The sequence below is a fragment of the Aythya fuligula genome, chromosome 1 (assembly GCF_009819795.1).
Source record: "Aythya fuligula isolate bAytFul2 chromosome 1, bAytFul2.pri, whole genome shotgun sequence".
In the NCBI taxonomy this organism is placed as follows: domain Eukaryota; kingdom Metazoa; phylum Chordata; class Aves; order Anseriformes; family Anatidae; genus Aythya; species Aythya fuligula.
The window spans coordinates 61,028,598-61,054,202 of NC_045559.1; the positions used below are offsets into that span (position 1 = coordinate 61,028,598).

The following is a 25,605-nucleotide window of genomic DNA, read 5'->3' on the forward strand; positions in this document are numbered from 1 at the left end:
TGAGTTTGGAGAAAAATGTGTGTTGGCCAGCTTCCCTACTGCAAAAATAAAGAATTGCCAGAAGAGGAAGAAGCTGAGGGATGCGATGTACCTGAAAATCTGCAGAGTTCGTGTTTGAATCTATGTGAAAATGAACTGATGCCCAAGTGCTGATGAGTGCTCAGAACAGTTGTCTTGGTTGTTTGGAAGCTGGCTCACACCTCCAGGGCATTGCTGGTGAACTTGAAACAGGAAGGCCAACTGCACCACCAGCAACATGTCTGGGAAGAAAACACAGGTGTTCAGAGAGCTTTTTAGAAATTGCCTTCGGGGGGGGGGGGGTATGCAGAAAGTCATGGACTTCTCTGCTGCATCATCACCATTGGTAGGATTGTGTATGCAGTCCTCCATGAGCAACGTCTCTAGGCATGGTTCTTCATTAGCTGGAGAGGGCAGATCTCTGCTTCAGGACTTAGGGAGATGCCGCACTTTCAAACCCAGGTAGAGCTGTGTGTGGTGCCTTTGACAGCTCTTGTCATACAACCAAGTCTAGGGCTGAGCCCACTGAGACAGAATAGCACGTATGTGCCATCTTTAACCACTGGCACCTTGCCTGGACGCCCCAGGGTTTGAAGCCTTGTGTTAACAGCTGTGACTCCTAGTCAGACCTCCTCAGCTACCATATAAGCAGCTGCCAGATGCTTGTGAAATGTGTTTGGCTCCTTGAAAAGGAGATGGTATCTCCATGTAGCCACTCTTCTTGGTGTTTGATGCTATTAACTGGAAATGATGCTGTCTTTTGTGATGCTCTTTTATCTCCTACACACCTTTGATTATACAAACCATGAAAGAGCTGTGGAAGAGATGATTCCCTCTTCTCCCAATTAACTTAGGGGGAGAGAGGAAACTGTGGGTGGGGACAAATTCATGCCTGGGGTGCGTATCTACATCCCTACAGATGGGGACTGATTTGTCTCCCCTATCTCCATATCTTGTCTGTGAGTACTGCCTTGTACATGATGTCCACTATGCGTATTCTTTTGGTACAGAGGAAAGGATGCAGTCTCTGCCTTGCTCCCTGCTCCCGTTATTGAAGCTCAGACCTTACAAGTGGTTAATATTGGGCAGTTTTTTACCCACAGGCCAATGGTGGGCTTCACTTTTATCCCAAGTGCCTGGTGGACAGAAGCAATGCTCCCACACAGGGGGTTCCCGTTGTGCATCCCTCCAGGAGCAGCAGGCCTGCTGCCCTGACTCAGGGAGCTGGGCAGGAGCAGTGACTCCCTGGAGGGGAATATCTTAAATTTGTGTCTGTTTCTCGCCCCAGCACATTGCATGTAGGCTGGCTTGCTCTTGGATTGACACTTCAAGAACACGGCGTGCTTGTAGGATTTGTCTGGAGTGCGGGGCACGGCCTGCTTGTAGCACTTGGCTGGCAAGCAGGGTCCTGGTGCCTGTGGTGGGCCAAGGTGCCGCTGTTGCAGCTCCCATCTGGGATATCTTTGCTGGAAAACCTTGTGTGTACTCTTGTGGGAAGCACGTAGTAGGTCTCCTATTTGACACAGTACATTTTCCAGGCTCAGCCAAGCATGTCACTTGATTAATAATTTAACCGTAGTTACGGAATGTCTGGGGTTCTCGGCTTCACTCCTTTTTTAGTGAGTTCTTCGAAAGCCATTTTCCTGGGCACGCCTGTTTCATTCTTTGTCCTGATAACGTGACACCTTGAGATAATCAGCGCTATCTCTGCCCTTCAGGCTATCTGCTGCAGAAGCCAGCCCTCCCACGAAACTACCAAAACCTGACCAAGTCTTTTACCTCAGAGATGCTCATTTGAGCAGACAAGCAAGACAAAAAATTGTCCCTTAGGCAGAGCTGGAGAAAAGGGGCTTTGTCTGGCAGGAACAGTCCGAGGCTGTGAGAGCTGCAGCCTGCGGCTCACTTGGCCTGCAGCCAGATAGGACTTTCTAAGAGCCATCCAAAATCCACCGCGTGCCCGGATGCAAGAGCTCTCTCCTGTTTGCTCACCGTGGAGCCGATGTCTGTAGGTGTTTTGTGTTCCCCCAGAGCACCTGGCTCATAGGCGGGAGCCCACGTCCAAGCAGGTTGGCGGCGAAACTCTGTGGAGCTGCAGCTTTCCCCCTGCAAACGCGAGCCCTGGTGTTTTGTTTGTCTTTGCAGTGCTCTGGGAGAAGGGGAAGTGGAAGATAAGGTTACAGCTGTCCTAAATCCACGACTTTTTACGGAGGTTAAAATCCCAGCTGAACACATCACTTTGCTCTGTGGGGAGGAGAGTTTAATAATTCAAGTGGACTCCTTGTAGCAGTGTAGCTGCAATTAGTGCTGTCACCGGCAGTGGTGTGTGAGGATAGCAGGAAGCTGGCAACAGAGCTCTCTGCAGAGGCTTTTGTTTGTTTGTTTGTTTGTTTTCTGAAAAGCACTTTTTTCATGCAAGTGTTCTTTTGTCTTTTTTTTTTTAAAAGGTAAACTTTGGTGGGGAAAGATGCCAAGTTGAAAGCCGCAGACAAAGGACTTCTTTCTTCTCCAACCAAATGTATATTCACTTTCTGGCAGTGTAAAATTCTCCGTTTCCTCCCGAAATTGCCCTTTCCTCTTCCTGAGTGCAGGGGTGGTTGCTGCACTGTCAGGATGGAGGGCTGTTCGGTGGCTTTTCGGCTCTGGAAGTGGCTGCTGATGCCTGCAGTGTGTGTGGAAACAGTGAGGAGAGGAGGAGGGTTGGTGATGGGAGGATGTGCCTTGAAAAGGTATAGGAGAGCAGTTTAGGGTTAGGTGGAAACTGTGAGGAGCTGGCTGCCTAACTACTAAAAGCTTCAGCTGTAGCTGCTGCTTAAATGCCTTTTCTTTTTTAATTCTGTAAGCAAACAGGGCTGCTTTCAATGAGACTATTGTTTTCCTTATAAAAAAAAAAAAAGCAAGATAGCTTCACGTGTTCACTGTAGTAGAGACGTGTATAAACAAAATATTCCTGTGATTCAAGCACTGTTGTTTTTTCTAATGACTGAGAAGTCCAGGTCCCCCAAAACTGAATCTCTTCACTGAGACCAGTCTGGCCTGTGGTCCTTGTTGGAGGCTTCTTTGTTGGTCAGTGTTCAAAGTTACATCACAGATCACTAAAAATAAGATTAAAATGTGATAACAAAATGAAAGAACTATTTTAAAAATGGCCGGAGCATTTATTTACTGTCAGACACTTCTGTCGTACGTGCACTTTCTTTTCTTCCTCACAGCTTGCTGCTTGTCAGCCTTGCAGCTGCAATTGAGAAGGAGAAAGGACGCATGTTGAGGAACATGTTGAACTCCCTTCCTTACCCCAAGCTCCTCTTTTTGTCTGGTTTCGGGAAGTTAAATGTTTGTTTCCTCTGTTGCTTTCCCTGAACTGGTTTTAGGAAAATTTCTCATGTAGAAAGAAAAAAAAATCTAAACTAACTTTAAGCAAGTGGAAGTAGTAAAATAGCAATTGATACGAATTTCGTCCGTATTGAAGCAGTGTTATGTAGAAAGCAAGCAGAAAGCTTTGTGTGAATTTGCCAAAAATAGCTGAGTAGTTTGTGGTCACTTTGTCTTTCAGCTGGGTCTGTTTTAATTTAGAACAACTGAATTGTGTCAGACTAAGTCAGCGCTTAGGTATGATATTTTCCAGGGTGACATCCTCAGGTTAGATGCTGCTGCTGGTAATGTAGCTGTGTCTTGAAACCAGTGTACAAATGCAGTAGCAGCCCATTTTCAGCTTATGTTAGTCATCAGTCAGAGTAATGTATGCAGGAATTAGATAGAGGGAAATGTTCTAGCCAGTTTTAGGACAATATGCAAGCAAATATAATTGACACTTACTACTAGCCTGAAGGAAAAGAAGCGCGTAGACTATGGGGAAAAAAGTTATTTCTAAGCAAAGCACTGCTTTTTGTAGGTTCATCCTTGCCTTTTATCATGGTGGGGAAGCATTACTGTCCCCTGTTCACACTTTGACAGCTGCTTACCCTGCTTTACTCAGTGTTCTTATTGCTACATGAGGGTATTCAGCTAGTCCTGAGCATCCTTTCTCTTTCTGCTTTGCTTAGTAGGGAACAGTAGTTTATACATTTAGCCTTGCAGATATTGGGAAGCAGCCCTGGCTGTGAAGAGTGAGTCCTTGCGTATTGAAATTAAAATAAAAATGCCTTTCTAATGTGGTGATGACCTTCTTGCTGAGTCGTCTGAGAATTTTAGTACAGCTATCATTCACAGCAAGCTAATACAAGACTATGAATCCATTTTGCCATTTGTAAATGCTTTATTTTAGCCAGCTTGTTGTTTGTGCATAGTAACTGTGGTTCTCTGTTTGTTGCCTTATGTTTAGTAAATATTTTCTTTCCCTCAGTGTCTGTCAGAATTGACTGAAGCCTTTCTAATTTTGAAAGAAGTTCCAGTTAGTATTAGTGAGCATCTTGGAAGAGGCGCTGGTGTCCCTTCAAATGTATCACGGGCTCTGTAAGAGATGACTGAGCTCAGTGTTTTCCAGCATCAGGCCTTGAGGCCACAAATGCTGCTGGAGTTGTGCAATGTGCATGCGAGAGGTGTAAGCACACCGCTTCCCTCGTGGATTCATGCAATATTGACTAGTTTAATTCTTAATTTAGCCTACAGGAAGTCAGATCTTGAATTTCAGTGTTTGTTTTGCAGGAGAGAGCAAGACGAAGAGCCAAGATCAATACTGCCTGCAAAAACAGAGCAAATCAAACAGACTTAGGACTGTGCCCCAGCTGACAAAGACTCCTATATAAAATGGTAGATAATGCCTGATTGTTTGGAAAAACTCATTATAATTCATTGTACAAACATTTTTGTACTAAAATAGAATTCTTTGTGTGAATAAGATGAGCAGGAATAGTTTTTTGCAATGCAGTTTCTTGGTCTGTCGAAGATGTCTTCTGACATTTGAAAGGAAAACAGAAAGAGCCACAGAGTTGTTGGATATTGATGGGAACTGCACTGGGGTCTCAAGGAAGCAAATCATGATTAGGAGATTTGGTTTGTGCTCATTTTGAATAAGAAACAAGCACAAAGTTATTTGTGGTGCACACAGACATACCATGCATTGTCAGTGTAATGCACCCAGTGTAATAAATAAAGTGGTAATTAGTACTGGCTGGCAGGAGCTCCAGCTGTGGGGCCTAGAAACTGGATGAGTGCTCTTGTCCTAGCTGGAATGCTACTTCTGAAATAGATATATAAATTGGCCAGGAAATCTACTGCATAGCAAATGCATTGCTTGCTTGTCTGGAGACGTGTGTGGACCTGTTTTGCTAGAGCACATCGCCTGGTCTTGGCAGTAGGAATTGTCATTTGGCAGTGGCAGAGGGTCTGTGCCGGGGTACGTTTCCTTTTTTTTTCTCTGTACTTCAGTGAACATTAACCCAGTATGTTCGATTCCACACACAAAGCATTCTGACAATAAATCCTGCAGGAGCTTTCACGCTGTCTGGTGACGTGTGGTAGCACATTGGTGGTGGCGTGCTGAGTACATTTGGGGCGAACAAGGAGCTTGCTTCAGGGTATGGCTACTAAAAAATATTCTATTTTCCGTTTTTGTTGTGAGTTAATCACAGACCTTTCTGTTTCAGTGTATGCCTATGAGAGGACAGCTGTTCTAGCTGTAGTTTTTCAACTGGAAGAAGTGATTGTAGCAGCAGGTCTGTAAGCAGGGCTGGTAGTTCCTGCTGCTGGCTGGCACAGATGCCTGGTGCAGATACTAGGATTCTTCTGATCAGTGCTCTCCTGTTGTTGACAAGACAGACAGACAAGGAGATAGACTTTTTTTTTTCCCCCTTTTATCTCCACAGCACTTCACAGAGTTCCTGGATGAGTTCTCTCCAGATGTCCTAGGCCAGCTCTTGAACGATCCCTTCTTGTCTGAGAAGAATGAAGTGATGGAGGTGGAGCTGTCTCCAGCATCCCCGGCGCCCCTCATCCAGGCAGAGCACAGCTATTCCCTGTGTGGGGACTCCCGGCCCCAGTCTCCCCTCACCCACATCTCCACTGATGACAACTTCAATGAAGGTAGTACTGATGTGTGCAAAAATCATGTTGTTCCACTGAGTCCTCATTTGCTTGCCATGGTGATGGAGTAATGAAATGTTCCTGGTGGGGTGGTGATGCACCAAGGGTGCATATGGACTTTCTGTGCTAGCTGGGATACCTACAGTGAAGTTACGGAGGGGATTTCTTTAAGTCTGTGGGCGTTGTGGGTAAAGAAACTTGTCCACACACAAGGAAATTGTGTTCAACAGAAATCACTAACTTCTCACTGTTAACGTATTGAATTAAACTGAAGTGTTCATCCAAAAGAAATGGGAGAAGGTCCAAAAATACACTTGTTTCCGTGTATCCAAATCTGTGGCTGTTGAAGATAAATGGAGATCAATAAACCAAATGAGTAAAGTCTGGGTACTGTAGAATGGGACATGTAAGGAAGTCTTCAGCAGAAAATGCAGAGCGGAGATCTTATTGCTGTCTACAGCTCCGTGATGCAAGGATGCAGAGAAGACAGAGTCAGGCTCCTCTCAGAGATACACAGTGATAGCACAAGAGTAACAATAGAAGTTGCAAGAAGGGGAATTCCAGTTGGATCCTAAGAAAACCCTTTTCACCACGAGTGGGTCAAATGCTTGAACAGGTGTCAGAGTCTGTCTTTGTCTGTGGACGTATCCAAGGCTGAGCCAGAATAGGCCCTGTGTAATCTCATCTGAGCTGGCTGTGCTTTGAGCAAAGGATTGGGAAAGCTGATCTCCACAGGTCTCTTCCAACCTACATCACTTCAGGTTTAATAAAAAACACCCCCCTCCCTTTAAACTAAAGTTATTTTTAGTAGTGAGTATGTGGAGCTTTCTGGTATCCCCAACTGAAAACTTGCTCATCTTATTTTATTTTTTAAATACATGTGCAGGAATGCAACTTCAGGTGCTCCAGTCTTTAAAGCTGTCTTGCTGAAGTCCTGTTTCTTTTTTTTATTTCTTTTTTTTTTTTTTTGTCTTTATACTTCTAAGAAAAGAAGAAAACAAAGGCAAAGAATGAAAAGCATCAAGAAGCCATTGGTGATTTTGTGAAGGCAGTGACTGCAGCATTGTAAATGTTGTGGGAAATGGTGATGCACAGGATATGATGAACGCCGCTGGCATTTTTTAGCAGTCATGTTTAATTCAGCTGTTATAAACATCTGGAGGGGAAAAAAATGGAAATGCAGGAACGGTGGGAGGATGGGATCCAACCTGTTTGTTCTGGTATGAAGATACCTGCTGGCAGGGAGGGGAGTTCAAGTTAAAAGCTAGTGCTGGTGGAGGAGTGAGGACATGAATAACTGGCATCTCTTAGGACTACTCGATGTGGCAGAATTTCACTCCTAATGATCTGTTTATGTGTTCAACATGAGGTTTACAGTGAAATGCAGTAGAGTACTAAGCTACATCGCAATAAAAGGCAGAGAGAGATTAGTGCTTATGTCTGAGCATTAACAGGCTAAGCTGTTTATGAAGATCCACCAGGTCATGAGTTTACAAAGGCTGACAGTTTTGTAGTCCAAAACACTCTCTTCAGACAAGGTGGGGCCTGCTGCAGATTTCACAAGTTTGGCTGTGTTTCGCTGAGGACAACAAGTAAAACCTGTGAGAAGGCTTTTCAAGGTGAGACCGGGTTTTTAGAGATGGTCTGGAAACATCATATACATAAAGCCTTCCCTTTTTGTATTTCCAAACTGTTTTATGTGAATATCTTTAAATTAATACACACAGGAGATGATAGAAACTTTTATTGTGGCAGGAGAACAAGCAGAAGAAACTTCAGAAAACAAGCTTCCCCAGAAGTTAACGGAGAGAAGCTCCAAACTAGGCTAAAAGTGAGGGGAGTTTCCTTTGGGGAAAAATCCTGAAGAAATTCATACTGCTGAGACTACTGGGTAATTAATAGAGCTCTAGTCAAATGATATTTTAAAAAGCCAAGAAACATTAACAAGTGGGTTTAAAAATAGAAAATGAATGGAAAGTATTTCATCTTCTGCTCATTCTGCAGTGTTTCGTAAGAGAGGAGGAGGAGGAGGAGGAGGAGGAGTTGTTCTTGGTGTTTGGGATTTTATTTAATCTTCACCCTGGAATGACTCTCATGAACCTTTCAATATGTATTGACTTCAAAATGTTGAAGCTCAGAGAAACACTTGAGGAAATCACAGTGTTACAGTTAACGTGGATGTCTGAAATATATATTCAAATTGCATCATGCTGATAATTTTTCAGTCCTCGAGCCCACGAGGGAGAGAGAGGGGGTATTTTGCAGGTGGCAGTACTGCAGGATTTGGTGCTGAAGATTGAAAGCATCTTCGTTGTTAGACAGCGGAGGCACACAATGCTCTTGGCAACCCTGGTGAACTCCAGTTCCCTTGGCAAAGGGGCTAATACAAAAAATGTGCAAAATATCCAGCCTCTCCAAATAACTACCCTACTGGGCAGATTGCTGAGCTCTTGCTGTTGTGTTTCCACGATCATTTCCATGGATCCAGCCCTGCAGGACCGAGGGCAGAAACAGGCTGATGAGGAGGCTCGCGTGAGGTTCTTGCATGCGTGTGTGCATGCATGGGCACTTGCCTGCGGTGGGAGTGGTGCAAAAAAGAAGAGGGCACACAGTGATCAAGCGGAGCTTGGATGCTGTTTCAGATCTTCACCTTTAGCTCCAGAGGACTAAGGGCCTGGGGTTTTGCACAAAGCATGTGGTAAACAGGCTTTGTCCTCGTTTTACAGTAAAGTCAATAATGCGACATTTCTTCTTTCTAACTCTCTTTTTAGACCCTTTGTAATTCTCCTAGCAATGAGTGCTGGTGGCTGGATCTCCAGGGTGTGCAGCACTGCTGGCCCCTCTGTCAGGGGGAGTTTATGGGCAGGCAAATAGGGAGAACGTGCAAGGGGAGGGGAAAAGGAGGGATTTCTAGGGCCAGACCCCTTAGCCTGTACGAGTAGTGAATATGTACTTGGCAAAGGCACCTGTTTTGGTCCCTGCTGGAGTTGTCATGCCAGCAGCGTTCTGTCAGTGTAACCTGGAGCTGCTAGCTCCTTGCCACAAAGGTAAAGTCTCAAGTGCAATGTGCCTCGGTATATTTAGACGCCAGCTGGCTTCCAGCGCGTCGCTGCTTTTAACTCAGTGCATTTTAATTGCGTGAGACTAATCTGCTGCTCAGCCCTTGGGTGCTATCTGAGAGCTGGAGGTGGCTGGTGAGCCCTGTGCTGGCCCAGCCTTCAGGTGGGACAGGAGGGAGGAGGATGCCCCCACAGAGGGCAGTGGGGGCCGGGAAGGCGCTTTTTTGGCATGGACCTGGTGTCCTTTCCTGCCTGGCTGCCTTTAAAAATAGCCTGAAGTTTGTTTCCTTGGCAATGGGTGCGTTGCAGATGGTGGTTGCATCCTGCAACCTGGCCAAGGCTGGGGGCTCCCATGGGAGCAGCACCTTGGGGCAGCTGGAGCAGCGTCCTGTTGGGCAATCTTAGCTAAAGAGTCAAAAAAAAAGAAAAAAAAGGGCAACAACAACAGAAAAAAACAGTGCTGGAGGTATAAAGCCTGGCAAGTGTGTCAGCCCAGGCTCAGCTCTTTTGAGAAGTCCCATTGACTGCAAGGTGAAAATGTTTATAAGTGTTCATAAGATCAAGGTCCAGGCGCCAGTTTTTCCCAATTATTCATTCTGACCTGTTTGTATTCAGATTATTTCCCTGGCTTTGTGCAGAAGAGCTTTTTCAAGCACTCACAGGTTGTTGCTAACATGTGCACTCTCTGAAAGCACCAGTCCTGAAATCTCCAGCTTATGAATGCGCTCGCAGGTGTAACTATTTTAAAGCAGATGTGTGCAAGACATCTGGTACGTTGTTGCCTTTTTTTTTTTTCCCCAGAATCTATTCTTATATTCAATTTTGCATAAACTTTTAAGACTAAAGATACTTGAGAGAAAGGTTTATAGGTCTGCTTGTTTGCAGCTGGCTGACCATACACTTTTGTTTGCTGGAACCAGTCGGTGAGTAAGGATCCTGGCTTGGGGAGGGATCCAGGGGAGGACAAGAAAGGAGACTGCATCCCAGGTACTGACAGCACCACTGGCTGCTGCCCTGCTCACAGCAGGTTTCTGCTTTCTGGTTGTGAGCCCCAGCTTTTAAGACATAACTGCAGAGTAGCTCTGAGGATGCATGGTAGATTCTTATGAAGTGAAAAATGCTTCTTGGAAGAACATATGAAGAAGCTGAGAGGGGAGACTGAGAACAAGGCTGGTGGGTAAGGAAACTTCTTGGACCCATCGGGGTCTTTCAGGGCACAGGTTTGCCTCCAGTAGTTGTAAATGGTTAGGGAAGAAAAGCTTTCTGTTACAGTTGGTGCATGTCTTTCTCCAGTTGTCTTTGCAGTGGTTGGAAAAGAAGGCAAGCAAGGTGAGCCAGAAATTTCAGCAGTGATTGTGATTAGCCTCCTGTATGGCTTGGGGTCCAGCCCTGCCCTCTCACCATTCGTTGTCTGCTGTAAGGGACAAACTCCTTGGGACAGCAGCTGCCTCTTGTTTTGGACTTGTTAGGTCAGTAGGTGAAAACCTACAGGGCAGGGGCTGCAGCATCTGTGTGGGGCTTTTAATCCACTGGGATAAGCTACAATGATCAGGCAGTGGCTAGCAATGGGTGCATTTGTTTTTTTTGTTTGTTTTTCACTTGGTGAGCCTTGCAGAGGTGAGAGAGTGAACAGCTGACTAGTCCTTTACTTGTTTTTTTCTCCTCAGATTGGGGCCAGGTGGCTGGGTGCTTTCCTTTCCTAGTCCCCCACAGGCTCTGCTTCTGAGGCCTGTCTTGGTCCCCACCTGCCCTCCTGTTCATGCTTTCCTTCTCAGGAATGCTTTGAAGTTGCACTTGGATTTGAAGCAGCTTGCCTTGGCTAAAGGTTTGACAGTGATTTCTGCAGAAATGGCGTGTTTCTGTTCTATGCTTGCCTGTGCCAAAGCTGGGGCTGGCCCCAGAATATAACCTGTATTGTTGTGTTTTTAACTTTTATTGTTGAGGTTATGTTTTCCTGCAATGTGCTTTTAAAGCCAAAATTTTCTTGTAAGCTTCAACTCAATCTCCCTACATGGTTTGGAGAAGAAAAAGAAACACCCACAAAATCACTGTGCATGGCTCCCACTTCTCCAGTGCAAATAGCCTGGCAATGACAAATCCAGCCCTCATCCCAGACAGCGCTTTGTACAGGAAAATGCTTCCTTATGTGTAGAGTCTGCAATGCAGTGATCTGCCGCGTGCCACCTTTTTGCACAGGAGGTACCCATGGGCTTTAGGCTCAGGGTGGTCTTCATACTTTTTATACGAATATACATACTTAATAGATATGTTTATATATAGTATATGTATAACTGATATTTCATGTATTTATTATATGTATAATAGGTTATATGTATATAGTTTATATGCATTGTCCTGCTTCGGACAATTCGGACAATGTTTTTCTCCCAATTCCAAATCCATGGGATGTGAACAATGGAAGTGGAATCTCTTCTATGCTGCCTTTGTCCAGTTCCCTTTTCTTTAAATAATTTCATATGTGATTGGAAAAGATGCTTGAAAAACATACCGATAATTTTTATGAGTGCATGCCAATGCAACTTGATTTGCACTTGTTTTTTTTACTTTTTTTTCTTATGTGGATTTTTTGCTTTTGTTTGTTTCCTTATGGGGAGGAAGCTGTTTGGTGATGATAACTTGTATTTGAGTGATTTTTATGTGGAAGGTTAACAATCAGGCTTTATCAGCATCTGCAGTTCGAAAGGATGAAAAGACTTTTGACCTTCCATATGTCTGAGGTCCAAAATCTCAATAGGTCACTCTGAATCAAGCTGGAACTTCTACTTCTGCATCAGCGTGTCTGAAAAATGTTAGTTTTGATTTAGAGGTAGGCATTCTGGTGATCACTTACGCTTACTGTTATAACTGACAACCGTATTTGCAGTCAGACCCTCTTTAGCTTCCAGCTCCACATGTGAGATCTCTTTATGGCCTTTTCCCTGCTGGAGTAGAGAACCATCTGTGCTCAGAAACCTCTTTCCCCAGGTGTTTGTAGGCTGTGATTATGTTCCCTCTTGATTTCTGCTTGGATACAGTTTAAATGAACTGCACTTTGGTGCTGCCCTATATGGTGTATCTTCTGGACAGGGAGCTATTCTTGCATTTCCTTTCTAAACAAAGGAACGCTTGCAGTTCCTTTTCAAAACTCTGTATAAAGTGACTGTGGGAGCTGATTTCCCTGGAATAATGTCCCAGATGATGAATATTAGGGGAATAACTGCTCCCACTTCCAGTCCTGCTGTTTCTGGAACCAGTGATCTCATTCTCTTTTAGCTGAACTGTTGCACTGGGAGCTCATGCTCACTTAGTGATTTGCTGTGAGCATTAAGTCCTTTTAATGTGCGTCAAAGCCCGATTGCTGCCTTAATGCAGATGTGCCTTCACAGCATCCGTGTGGGGAGAAAAATTCAGAGTGCCGAGAGAGAACTGTTTAAATTGAACACAGTGCTTCTATGGGTAATTGTCACATATCTGGAAAAAAAATAAATCTTTCATAGCACGTTATACTGTTGAGCTTTAAGGTTGTAAATCCCAGTCACCACCTTAGTCTGCACCTCTTGTCAGTAAGTCAAATATATATATATATTTATACATATATATATAATTTTTTTCTACTGACCTCCCTGACAGTGCAAAGTGTACTTTGCCCAGAAAGGTGATGGGGGAGCCTATATAGGGATTGGAATGATTAGAAAGACTGAATTTATCTTCTTTTATGGTGGCTTTTGCTTCTCAGAATTTTTTTTTTTGTCAGGCATGAGCAAATCTGTGGAGGCAATAAAAGCCCATTTGCGGAGCATCAACTGGGCGGCTGGCATTTGAGAGCTTGCCCCTATTTCAGCATCTCGCTCCCACATGTGTTAAGGGTGATGCTATAAAAATAACATTTTATTCTCTGTAAACAAAATAAAACTACCGAGAACTGTGTTTTTGTGCAGTCTCAGCCTGAAGAGTGGTTGAAGCAAAGCCTGTAACCCTGAGATACCTCCTGACTGGGTTTATGTGAGAAGCTGATTCTGGTTTAAAAACTATGAAGTTCTCCCCAGAAAAGAGGATATTGACCTTGCTTTCTTTAGGTGTGGGAGGAACAATGTGTCCCTGTTTCTGTCCTAACAACTGTGGTAGTGCTGCAAGTAATGTGAGGGGCTTGGGTGGGTTCTGGGTTGCTTGGAGGGGAGGAGGCTTCGTTAGATGATAGGCCGCTTCTGCCGTGCATTGAGATGTCCGTGTATCGCTGCTGCTTTATTTCGCTCTGTATCTCTCCCCGTTTATTTAATTTCCCCTTCCTGATGTTTTAAAAAGGCCCCCAGTCTGGCAGTCAAACAGCATCTTCTTTGTGGAGGCCATTTCAAGGGCCCCGGTGTCAGCTTGTCATGGCTGCGGGCTCTCGCCTCGCTGAGGGGAGGTGGGATTTGAGTGCTTCGGGTGTTGTGAAGGTGTCTTATGTCTGACGGGCGGTTACATGAGCCCAGGCCCTGCAAGGACAAGGGAGCAGTCATCCTGCTGCTGGTGGGGCCAGGCGGAGGGCTGGATGCTTGGCACACGCAGGCCTTTGGTGTGAGCATAGCTCCTGCTCTGACTGAGAGCCACTTATTAACGTGTGATGGGTGCTGCGTTGGGAGGCACTGCGAGGTCTGTCATGGACTGAAAGGAGCAAATTCAAGCCCTCTTGCTGAAATCCATGAAGCAGCTGAAGAGGGGATTTTTTTTAATGGGAGCTGGGGAGTACTTGGAGACATTAGGGGTCTTCTAGTGTTATGCTGTCCTGAGTTGTCTCTTCTGATAGATGTGCAAAGCACATCTAACAGTCTCTTAAGGAGACTGTTGCTGTCTCCTTAAGCTTCCCGTTCTGTCCCTCTCTAGCCATTTTATCTTTTCCTTGGAAAGTGAACTTTGAGGAGGCAAGGACAGCCTCTTTGTTCTGCTTATACATATAAGCATAACCCTTGATGCTTTTACATGTCTTACCTGCAGGCTTGTTTCAAGTGACGATGCAGCACACACATCTGTTTTCAGTGTGATTGCCATCTGACATGATGGTAAGGGTGGTATGCCTTGGTTTTTGGTTGGGTTTCTTTTTTTTGCCCATCAAGATTAGGTTCTGTGGTACATCCTTCGTGTGGCTTAGTTTGCCTAGTGGTGCTGCCTTCCTTTTTACTGCAGGAAAGAGGTGAAAAAGATGGTGTTTTGCTGAATGCTCGTGTTCTCACCACTTGTCTGGGTACGGGTGGAGATGTGTAGCGCATCTCTAATTTCATTTCAGATACAGAGCAAGTTCATGATTCAACTTGGCTATGCATGCAAAAAGTGCCTCTGTTATACTCTTCAATGAATAGTGCAGAACGTGAAGAGCAAGGGATGTCTTTTCAGTTATTTCATAAGCTCTATTTGCACGTCTATTGTGGAGGGTGAAATTCAGTTGACACTGGAGAACACATATTTTCTGAGGATGGGAGTTGGTATGTTGGGTGAGACTGAAGAATTTGTATTTAAAAAGCAAAGCAATACATTGGATAGAAATAAATAATTAAAAAAAAAAAGAAAAAAAAAAAGGAAAGGGAAAGCCAAGGAAGAAGTAAAATGTTGTAGGTCATCAGAGAAATATGAGTATCCCAGAAAGTGCCACATGGTGCTGTTAAGAGAATATGTCTAAATATATAAATGTATATATGTATGTGTGTACATGTTTTTTAATGAATACAGAAGTAGTATGTGTGTGTATATATATATATATATATATATATTAATCCTGACATATTTTTATAGGTTCTTAACAGCCTTTTAAGCACATTGAGGAGCAAAGTAGTTCTGTCCTTTTCTCTAAGTTACCACAGCCTCCTAAGTGCTGTTTTGAAAGAACGAAGAAACCTGGCTTCTTACTTTAGCAGCTGGCAGCTACCTGAGAGCTCTGTGGGAGAGTTTTGACTGATTTGCATAGAAAAGGGACCTGATAAACATCTTATAGCAAAGCACGTGGGTTGCTTTATTTTGCTTTCCTTCCCCCTCTAGTTCCAGGACTCTTCACAGGAAATATTGGCAGCTGAAAGGACAAAGTTAGGAACCTGTAGAGGTGGTATTTTGGTTTCTGTACAAACACAGCCTTTTTTAGTTGTGTATGTTTTTCATGTATGCCTAAATCACATGTACTGATTATTGCTACAGCTGTGATGCTTAGAGAAGCAGTGAACTCCATTTTTGTTGCAAATTACTTTTGTAATGTATGTGGTGAGCAGTGTAGAGAGAAATTAAGAATTTGGGTGTGCTGTGCACCGAAAGCCAAGCACTTTGACGTGACTCAGTCTTCATAATGGATTTTAAAGATCTTAAGCTTTCACTGAGCAAAACGTTGAACAACCTTTTCCCTTTTGGATATAAGGATGTGGAGCAAGGAAAGGAAAAAGGGAAAGTCCACTTGTGGTATGTTGGGTAGGTCCTACTAGCATCGTCCATTTTAACTGCAGATGATTGAACCTGGGGTAGGATTAGGGGCTCTAAACTAAAGGTGGAGGACAGAAAGGGTTTGCTTGCTACTTGGACAGTTAGTGTAAATATGCACCATGTGCAGTACTTAAACACACAAAGAGGGAATTGCATCTTATTTTGAGCTTCTTCTCCTGTGCTATTGCATACACCGGTTCTTAGAACGTGTTATCAGTGTTGTACCTCGGACCATGCAGGACACACGATGAGCTCAGCTGGCAAAGAAAAGTCCATATTAAAAGCTGTTCCTATCAGTGACAATTTTGTTCATTACACTGACTGAATTTCTTTGGTGCTTTGTAAGGCTCCTGCCTTGTTTTGTTGTGTTTTGTTTTTGTTTTCTTTTTTTTTTTAAAAAAAGAAGGTAGAAGAGGCATGCTAAACGAGCCTTCAGGAAAAGTGAGGCAGCTTAATTACCAAAGCAGCACATAAAAGCTTTCTAAAGAAATGTAATTTTGGTCTTGGACGTGGGAGATCTTAGATGCATGTCACAAACTCTTGGGTACTGTGGTGAATTGTTTTTCTGGATGCTTGATTTGAAATGGAAGTTTAACTTGCAGAAGTGCTAGATGCTCACAGCTGCACCTGAACTCAATGCATACTGTTTTGATAAAGTGAAGTATAATAACAGTGCTAAATCATCTTAAAAATCCAATTCCGGTTGTCTCCAGTTGGTCATTTTAAATTAATAGATACTTTTTGGCCTTAATCTCTCTGTGGCTCAGTTGAATTTTCAGGACTGCTGTGGAAATTAATTCCAGTTGGCGAAGCGTTTTGATTGTTCCCTAGGAGGGAATTAAACAACTCTGTAGGAACTGAATTTGAAATGTATTTGGTAAAGGAGAGTTGAGGCTGTGCAAGAGGCAATGGGAATAACAAAACATGGCATTCACCCCAGCTAAGGGAGTGCCGTGCACTCTGTGTGTTGGGTAAGGTTCAGGTGCTGCAGAGAACGTTTTCAATCACATTAGGAACATTGCTATTTTTAGATTTATATAATATGCAAAGACACACTGAAATAAACCTTCATGGGTATTTCTGAATACCAGGGTGCTTTGCAGCTGTAACAGTATGTTCAGTTAACATACGCTGTATGTGCAATTTAACAGTGCTAGTACATTGCATGTAGGATCTTTAGCTGAGTTTTCACAAAGTATATGGATGGCTTAAGTGACAGATTTCATGTGCCAAAAGGCCTCGCATTTGTGGACTTACTGAGAAGGTAGGTGAAGGGGAATGCTTCTCAGCTAGAGAGTCATTGCATGACAGAGCTGTGAAGTTCATAGGAAATTTCATCTGGGCAAGGGGTCCTAGCAGCCAGGATCATTTGCTCGGCAGTGAACCTTGGTGTCAGGGATTTGAAGGCTGAGAAGAGATCTTTAACAGCCAAAGTGACCATCTTTAGGATGTGGATTTTCCTAGCCATTTGGATAGCTAAATCTCTCATTCAGGCTTTCTTTTCTTATTCTTGAGTGGTTTGCAGCGTATTTTATCTCAACTTGGCAATGCAGTGCTGCCCTGTCCATATCCATCCACAATACAGTCACCAAGGGCATTTTCTCAGCCTGTTGTTTTGGACTCTGTCTCAATACTTCATGTGTGCCTCCTAGATTATGACAGATATAAAGATGAATACTCACCTTTAACTTCCAGACCCCAGTCGTCTACTCTTACAACGTCTCGCTTGTTTTGGAGAAGACGCTGCCCTTCTTCTCCAGTGTGTATTTCATTTCAAGGTTTCATGTGCACCTTCTTGCTTCTTCTCATCCCCCATAAACCTTCTGTCATGGTTCTTCAGACCTCTCCATCAGAAATAATGTTGTCATGAAGGGTGTGCCATGCCTTTCAATATGACCAGTGTTGTGTAGTCTGGTCAGTTTTTCCCCTGTGTGCCTAAATGTATCTTGTTTTGTGCGGTATTCTCAAGGAGTTTGGGGCAAGGGCTCCTTGTTTGGCTAGTACAGGGCTTTGCAGAGTAGACTAAAGCTCTTAGGGGTTGTTAGAATAATAAACTTATAATGACTTTCGGGTAGTGTCATACTACTGTGCTCAGAAAGAGGGGAAAGGGGAAGGGGAAATGTACTCGCAGCTCTCCTGGCTTGGAGGAGAGATCACCGGCGACTTCAGGACCTGGAAGACGTCAGAAGAAAGTGATTCATTGGTGACCAAGGTGGTGACTGTGTTGTAGGGGCTTGGAAAAAGCAGGGAGAGGGGAGTGTTGAGGTAGGATTTGACCAGTGTGCTGCTCCATCACTGCTCTTCAAGAGGGTTCATCTGGAATGACAGCTGTCACCACGCACGCATGAAAGGCAATGTCAAAGAAGAGTTAAATGCAGTCCTTCAAAGTTACCTCAGTGTCAAATGCACGGTGTTGCTGTCTCCAAAACCATCTGTAACCCCGTGAACTGGTTAGACTGGCTTTAATGCCTCGAATAACTCGGAGCAGGTAGTGCGGAGCTAAGTGGCGGTGGCAGGGACGTCAGGTTTGTCAGCACGGTCAGGTTCCAGGGAGGACGGAGACAGGCTGAAGGCTAGCATGTCTTGCTGCCTTACAGCAGCTAAGCCCTTATGATGAGCCAGGGGATGAGAGGTGATAAACATCAAGACCCGCAGGCTTAGAGGATGTGCCCTGTTTTGCTGGGCACCCATGGCCTTGGAAAAAGCCTCTTTGACTTGCATGATGATAGAAATCTCAGAAAGTTCAGGGCTAATTACTTGGTTCACTGACAACTCCCATTTAAAAGTAGCCTGCCGTCCCTAAGGGAGGCTGAGGTAGCTTGTGGATGCTGCTGGCACTGCCACAGTGCAGCTCGACCCTGAGGTGAGACAGGCAGCAAGTGGAGCCTCCACGCAGTACCACGAGGGGAAGGCTTTGGCAGAAGTTATCCAAATAAACATTTGAAAGCTGCATTTGCCAAGGGATTCGGGATTTTCAGGCAAACTTACCCCTTTAAAGCTCTTATCTGAATGATCTACACACACCAATCGAGAGGGAGTCCACCAAATACTTCGTTACAACTGGCAGGGGGAGGGAATGGCGTTTCTGTGTGTGTAAGGAGGGAGGTGCAGGAGGGAGGGTGGAAAGAGAGCAACGTCTTCTCTCCTGAGTTAATATTTAGACAATGCTACCTCTTTTTTTTTTTTTTTTTTTTTTTTGTAAATACTTCTATTTTTATAATTCTGCGTTTCCCGGAAGGCTTTGGGAGTGAGCCTTTCAACAACTTAACTACGGTGCTCAGCCCTTGCTGTACAGCTACTCCTCTTGGCAGAGCTGGGCTGGCAGCTCTGGAGCGTCTGATTACAGGATAGGTGTTTTCATTTTTAATCCCTCGCTGTGCCTTTGCTCAGATTACCCCTTTCCCTGCCAGCGGCGGAGGTTAGGTCCCACCACAGAGCAAGGACCAGCCCCGGCGCTGTGCATACCTCTCCCATCCTGCAGCCTGTCTGTGTGGTCCTAACAGCAGCGGCAGGCGAACACGGAGGCTGTGAGACTGCTCTTATTTTTGTTACCTACCTGCAGCTCGGCTCTGGTGGCATCTCACCAGCATGGTCCGCCGAGATGTGTGAAGGTCTTGTATCAGCCTTGCAGGCAGGAGAGGCAGGATGAAGGCAGGAGAGAGCTCTGAAAGGAAAATCAACACCCTTTTCCCTTCTGTATGTTTGGCCTTGGATTCCAGCTGCTTGATTTATGGACGCGCTTCTCGCAGCTGCTGACAAGTTGTGGCAGAGGACTGCGCTGTGTGCTGCTGGGGTACAGTACAGAGGGGTGGGGTCATGAGGTGGGGTAATCTGCCACAGGAGGAGACACCACCGTATACAACTGAACCCCAGCAGCAGCAATGGGAATGGGATTTTTTAAAGGTAGAATTGCAACTGCCAAAAATGCATCTGCCTTTTTTTTTTTTTTTTTTTAATAAGGATTTTGATGGCCTTGGGAAATTATTTTAAAGATTGAATCCTGAATTCTTGGTCCTCTGTCATACTCTGTACCCAAGAAAATAAATCCCTTTTCAGCAAGCCAAACATCTTTCCTCCCCAGTCGCTACCCCAGGAATGGAAACAGGGAGCTAGCAACTTACCAGCCCAACCTTCTTCCAGTTCTTGACAGTGCAAGACAAACTGGTCAGCTTTATTCAATTAAAGGTTGCATGGCTTTCTTCTGATTAGTGAGCTTGCAGTAAGTGGGGGCTGGGGCCAGCTCTGCCAACATATGATGCATGTTTTGTTGCTGCCAAAATATGCATCCAGTGCTGTGTCCCCCAGATGCTCTGGGGAGGAAATGAGCGTCATCACCATGCCACTGGTGCTCCTGTGAAATCATCAAAACCACTGCCTTCTTTTATACTTACTAAATGAGTCATTGGGGAAAGCTCCTGAAAGTGTGAAATCCTTTGTTCTTAGAAGTGTAATGCCACCACTCCAGGTATGTGGTGACTGCAGGCAGTGAGAGGAGCAGAGGGCTGGCTAAGCACTACCTCTGCAAGGAGGAATAAAACTGAGTCAACAGGCATTAGCGTGTGTAGGATGTGGCTCCCTGGCTGCTCTACCTGAAGGCTTGTTTAGTCTTGCTCTGCTCGGTGTAAGCAGCTTTCAGCAGCGTGCAGTGATTAGTGCTCTGTGTCTTTCCTCACTGCTCCTCTCTGTATCCTGGGGCTAAGATTAGGTTACAGCCCCAAAACAGTTGTCTGCATTGACTGAGAGCTGAATAGTAAGGGCAGAGTGTTGCTGATGGACTGAAATACCTTCTGTGTTTGTTTCCCTTCTCTGCAGGAGGGATGACATTATTTTCGTTTGTAGTCTCTCTGTCTCTGACCTAAACATGTGGTGTCCAATTTCCTTCCCTGGCAGGTGACCTGGAAAATGAGGAATGGTGTCTGGGTACCGAGCTGACTCCAGCAGCAATAAAGACTGAGCCAGCCTTGTGCGAGACGTCAGGCCTTACTCCCTCCGTCAGTCTCACTGTCACGGCCACGTCGCTGGACGGGGAGCAAGCCGAGCTGCAGGCTGATGCCCTGGTACTTGCAGACTTTCTCTTCTCCTCTCCTCACCTTAAGTGACTAACCCATTTGCCCTGACAAGCTAAATGTCTTCCACAATGACTTGCTTTAGTGCTGCACCTTCCCTTCATCAGGGTGAGACTCCTTGTTTGAGGTGACTGGAGTGTTTTTCTTTTTGCCTACTAAGTCACTTTTGCCAGGCCTGTCAAGCTTTGACATTTTGAGGTGCTGCTGCTTTCACTCCAGCCTGCCTAGTAAGGTGTTTGTGATCCCTTTCTGACCACAGCTGGAGCAGCCAGTGGGCATTCACAAGGGCTTAGTTTGGCTGTTTAGGAGAACAAACTGCAGCAGCTGATGGCTCACCAGAGCTCCCCACCAGTGGAGAAAGTACTGTGACATCCCTGTTCCCCAGGGTGTGATGGCAGCCCAGTCCATCTGGAGCTAGAAAATGTTGGAAATAAACATTCCCACTAGGATGTGGGTCAGAAATATGTGCGACATAAACTGTTTCATGAGAAACTGGGAAAACTGAAACACATCTCTCCCATAGTTCTCTTGTAGCCTGCATGCACTGTCCCCAGTACATAGCCTTGCTGTAGCTTGGGGTGCTGTGATACTACAAAGAGCATCTTGGGACTAACTGGTGGCTCGCTACCATCTCATGGATTAGTTACACAGGTTACTGGGAGAGATTCTGGCTGCACTGAGCATGCTGGTATGCCAGACTGACTTCCTCAAGCCTGGGAATGCAGCATTCAGGCAGATTGGCCAGCAGCTTGGCAGCCTGGTGAACCAGCCCTGTCAACAGGGCAAGTCAGGTGTCCTCCAAAAGTCTGTTGGCCATGGCTGTCTCTGTTCCTTCTCCTCCTAACTGTGAAATGAACTTGGGTCTGACAACCCAGGGCTCAGTGAGTGGCACCTGGATCTCGCTCCCAGGTGACAATGGCCTTGAACAGGCTCTCCCCCGCCTCCAGGAGCATTTCTGTCTCTGCTCAAACTGGCTGTGCAGTCCGGCAAATCCTAGCGGCAGCTCTGTTGCTAAGAGAAGTAATTTGAGTGGGTTGCCTGCTAGCTTTCAGTCTGAAATGTCATCTCTGAGGCGTAATCTTTTATTTAGCTAAATATAGTAATAAGAAAAGCCATGGCAGGACTAGTCAGGGCAGCATTCTCTGTAGCCTGGCTTAGCAAAACTGTGTAAAGCAGTTCAGGCATGGCCTGTAGCAGAGTATGAGAGGGAAAGCTCTCCATTTATGGAGAAATCATCCTTGTATCCTTCTATAAAGACCTCAAGAAGTGTGCTTTGGGTTTTCATGCTGTTAATTTCTCTTTTCTAGATGAAACCACTGAGCCAGAAAGTGCTTCCGGAGATTAAATTGGAGCCCCATGAAGTGGATCAGTTTCTGAACCTCTCTTCTAAGGAAGGTCTGTTAATTACCAACCCAACACATGCAAAGGAGATGACCAGAATGCGTGATGAATGTACTTTACCCTGATTAAATATTTGGCTTCCTTGTTTACCATGTTAAACTTTAGGCTGAAGCTGTTGCCTTCTAGGGATTTGACTCAGGCGGTTAAAAAGCCAGCCTTTCTGACCCATTTATATCTTCCTTTTCTTTGTTTTTGTCTTGCGCATCACAAAGAAAACTATCTCTATTTTGTCTGCAACGTCCTAACAATTAACGCAGTTGCTGGAGGGAGCATGAATCCTTAAAGTATGGGATTATTTAGGTTAGGAGAGAAATCAGCTTGAGGGAACTTACCTAAGGCACAGAAAATACGAAGAGCACAAGTGGAATCTTGGCTGGTTTTAACCTCTTTGACCTCTGCTGCAAAAGCAAGGAAGAGAGTGTATATGAAATTAAGTTAGGCACATCTGGTTTTAGCATATTTGTTACAGTTCAGGTTTAAAAACCACCAGGGTCCCTTTGAAATATATAAATTGAGGGGGAAGGAGTGATCTTCCCTGCCCCAAATGTAAAACATGGAATTGTGGCGTATAATCTGTTAACCTGGGAAAAGTTTGAAAAAGCCAAGTATTTTGACTGAAATTTAAGGAGATAACTGTATCTCAGTTAGGAACACTTGGTGTTCTGTTAGTGAATTCGTTTATGTAGACAAGTAGAACTGCTCTAGGAAGAGAGGCAATTGATTTAGCAGGTGGAAAAAAAAAGCCTATATCTTAATCCAAAACATAGATGGGATTGCTCAATTTGTGCAATTAAGGGCATTACTGTTTTACAAGTGTACATCTGGCAACCAGTGTTAAGATGCTAGCCAAAAAGACCTAATAACTTTTTTTTTTGGTAATAACTTTTTTGTTACTGTTTTTTTTTCCTTCTCCCCCCCACACCGATTTGAGCTTTTCAACTCAAATTTGCAAAGCGTCAAAGAAGTGGAAGGTGGAAAATGGAGCCCTGTATCTTCCTACTCCCAATTGTGATTGCTGTAAATGTATCAGAGGAAAAATGAGTTAGTGGACATCCAAAAGAGCCATAACTAAGTTGTCCATGTAATCTGAGACTGCACCGTTTCTCTTGGTCCAGACCCCATTTGGTCATAAGCAGCACTTTGCTTGCCAGTTGCAGCACAAGTTCTGTTGTCTGCAAGTGCAGTAGAAGTTTGCTTATAGCTCTGGAGAGCACAATATGAAAGAGGTTCCTGCGGTGGCTACCTATGCTATTCCTGCTCCATCGGTATGGCAAAGCAATCACAAGGTTGTCACTAACTGCCAGTTGTGCCAGACTAGATCCTTAGGGGCTAAAATATTTCTTCTCTTACTGTTGATGTAACATCTTGGGCATGTTATCTTCTCTTGAAAAATAGTGGCAATTTGTTAAATCCATAGAAAGGTTGGGAAAGGCTGTTGTTTTTGGAAAGGTCTAGTGGCTCAGAGCCCTCTCTGCTAATGTGGTTTCACAAGTAGGATACTTGTACTGGAGGTTTATACTTAAATCTCAAGGCATTTGGAGAAGCTGAAGGGGTAGGTAGAAATAATCAGAGCACATGATCATAGCCCTGCTTTGTCTGTTGAACCTAAAGAGAGCTGCTGTGTTTCATGCCTCCTTTAGAGACCTGCATGCTCTGAAAATCTTTCAAGTTTCCACTTTTGCTTGACCCATCTTTTAGCGGACAGTCCTAGCCCTGGAAAGCTGCTGGTGGTGGTGGCGGCAGTGGCTCTAGTGGAAGTTTAGGTTAGCACCTCCAAATCTTACATTGTATTTCTCTCTTGCCATTCAGCAGTCGACCCCCTGCATTTGCCTCCAACCCCTCCCAGCAGTCATGGCAGTGACTCGGAAGGAGGGCAGAGCCCAGCTAGATCGCTCCCTCCTTCAAGCCCGATCCAGCTGCAAGCCACGGCTAAAGTCACGTCGCGCACAGCTTCAGCGCTTTCCAATTCCCCTCTCCTGACTGCACCACATGTAAGTTGGGCTCAGTTTTTCTAGAATCTGTTTTTTGTTTTTTAATTACTATTTTTGCCATACATTTGCTAATTTCTGTTGTTTTTTGGATGCGTCCAGCTCTGGTCAAAACTGGAGATCCAGCAATTCTTGCTCTCTTGTCTGTCCTGTTCCCACTGGCAATGGTGCGTGCCTCTCCTCTGACTTGAGGCAGGGTTGAGCAGTGTTAGGAGATTTCTCGCATCATGGTTTGTGTTTTGCATTAGCACCCAGCTCTGCTGGGTTAACTTGTCACTGGTAGATCTGTCCACTTGTTGCTATGTCTTGGAAATCAAGTGGTGATTTTTAGGGAGGCGTTTTCAGCAGTGCTTCTTATTTGTCTCCTTCCCATTTGAGCCAAGGGGAGTTTTTCTGTTGGCTTCAGAGCAGGGTTGAAAGCAGCTGTTTTGAGGCAATCCTGCCCCAAAGGTTCAGTCTCTGAATGGAAGCTACCTAAAAGGTCTTCCCCTTCCACACACTCCCAATTGCAAGAAACTGCTGGGTTAGTAGACAGAATCCACTCTGAAGTGGGAGAGCTGCTGCCTTGCACTGTTCCCTAACCCCCTTTCTCTAGGGCTGTGTGCTCTTACTGTGATGTTATTTTGTTTCTGTGACACTTGCAGAAATTGCAGGGGACTGGCCCGCTCATCCTGACAGAGGAAGAGAAGAGGACACTTATAGCAGAGGGGTACCCAATCCCTACCAAACTGCCCCTGACAAAAGCAGAGGAGAAAGTGCTGAAGAAAATCCGCAGAAAAATAAAGAACAAGGTAAATCAATGTTTGTTTAGCAGTTTTGCTGGGTAATACCTACTCATCCTTCACTACAAATTTTTGCAACATTTCAGTAGCAATGGTCTGTAGTACTGCTGAATGCTGTAAGATGTCTTTTAACAAAGTATTCTTCTTTGCTCCTTAACACATCCATCAAATTGTCTGTCACTGTGACAGTGCCTCTCTGTCTAGGTATTTACCTGAACACAGGAACAATAGAGTATTTAGTAAGTAGAGTATCAAGTTGCTGTTGCCTGGCTCCATTTTAAAAACAGTACAATCTTTTTCTTATGGGTAGGCAAAGAACCTCTGTGTCCTTTCCATGGTGATGAAGGTGTTTTTCACCATTTCATGTTTTAAAGTTTGACTGCGTATTTCAGCACTCCAGTCTTTTTATCACTGAATTCCATGACCTTTAGATGAATGGTTGATATCAAGGCTGTGAAATGCCTTGCAAGTCCTCTTTCTCCCAAGATGGCAAAGGGCTAGCGATGGGGAGGAAAGCATTTTTTCAGACCTGGCAAATTTGCTTGTTCTAGATGATATTAGCACATTTTTGAAGGTTAATGCATTCTGTTACTGGTTTGGCAGACAGGTGTAAATTTACCCACACTGAATTGAAATTTGGTCTAACACAATTTTTCAAAAATATTTTAAATTTCCTTGTGCTTTTTATGTACCACTTACATATAATTACTAATTTGTATTCAAGGGTATCATTGCAGGTCCTTTGGTCCAACCCCTTGCTGTGAAAGCAGGCAGCTTAGATCAAGTTACTAAGTGACTTGTCCAGTCACATTTTACTGTCTGAGTGCTGCGTCCT

The 25,605-nt window shown here is 44.6% G+C and overlaps 1 protein-coding gene across 1 annotated transcript in view; it reads left to right on the forward strand.

Annotated features, from left to right (window-relative positions):
* CREB3L2 (cAMP responsive element binding protein 3 like 2) overlaps positions 1-25,605 on the forward strand; it is a 72,936-nt gene that overhangs the window by 33,301 nt on the left and 14,030 nt on the right. The window contains exons 2-6 of the mRNA XM_032187400.1: positions 5,820-6,036; positions 20,424-20,590; positions 21,907-21,994; positions 23,810-23,991; positions 24,633-24,779. Coding sequence (XP_032043291.1) covers positions 5,820-6,036; positions 20,424-20,590; positions 21,907-21,994; positions 23,810-23,991; positions 24,633-24,779 — 801 coding nt within the window. The remainder of the gene's footprint in view (positions 1-5,819; positions 6,037-20,423; positions 20,591-21,906; positions 21,995-23,809; positions 23,992-24,632; positions 24,780-25,605) is intronic.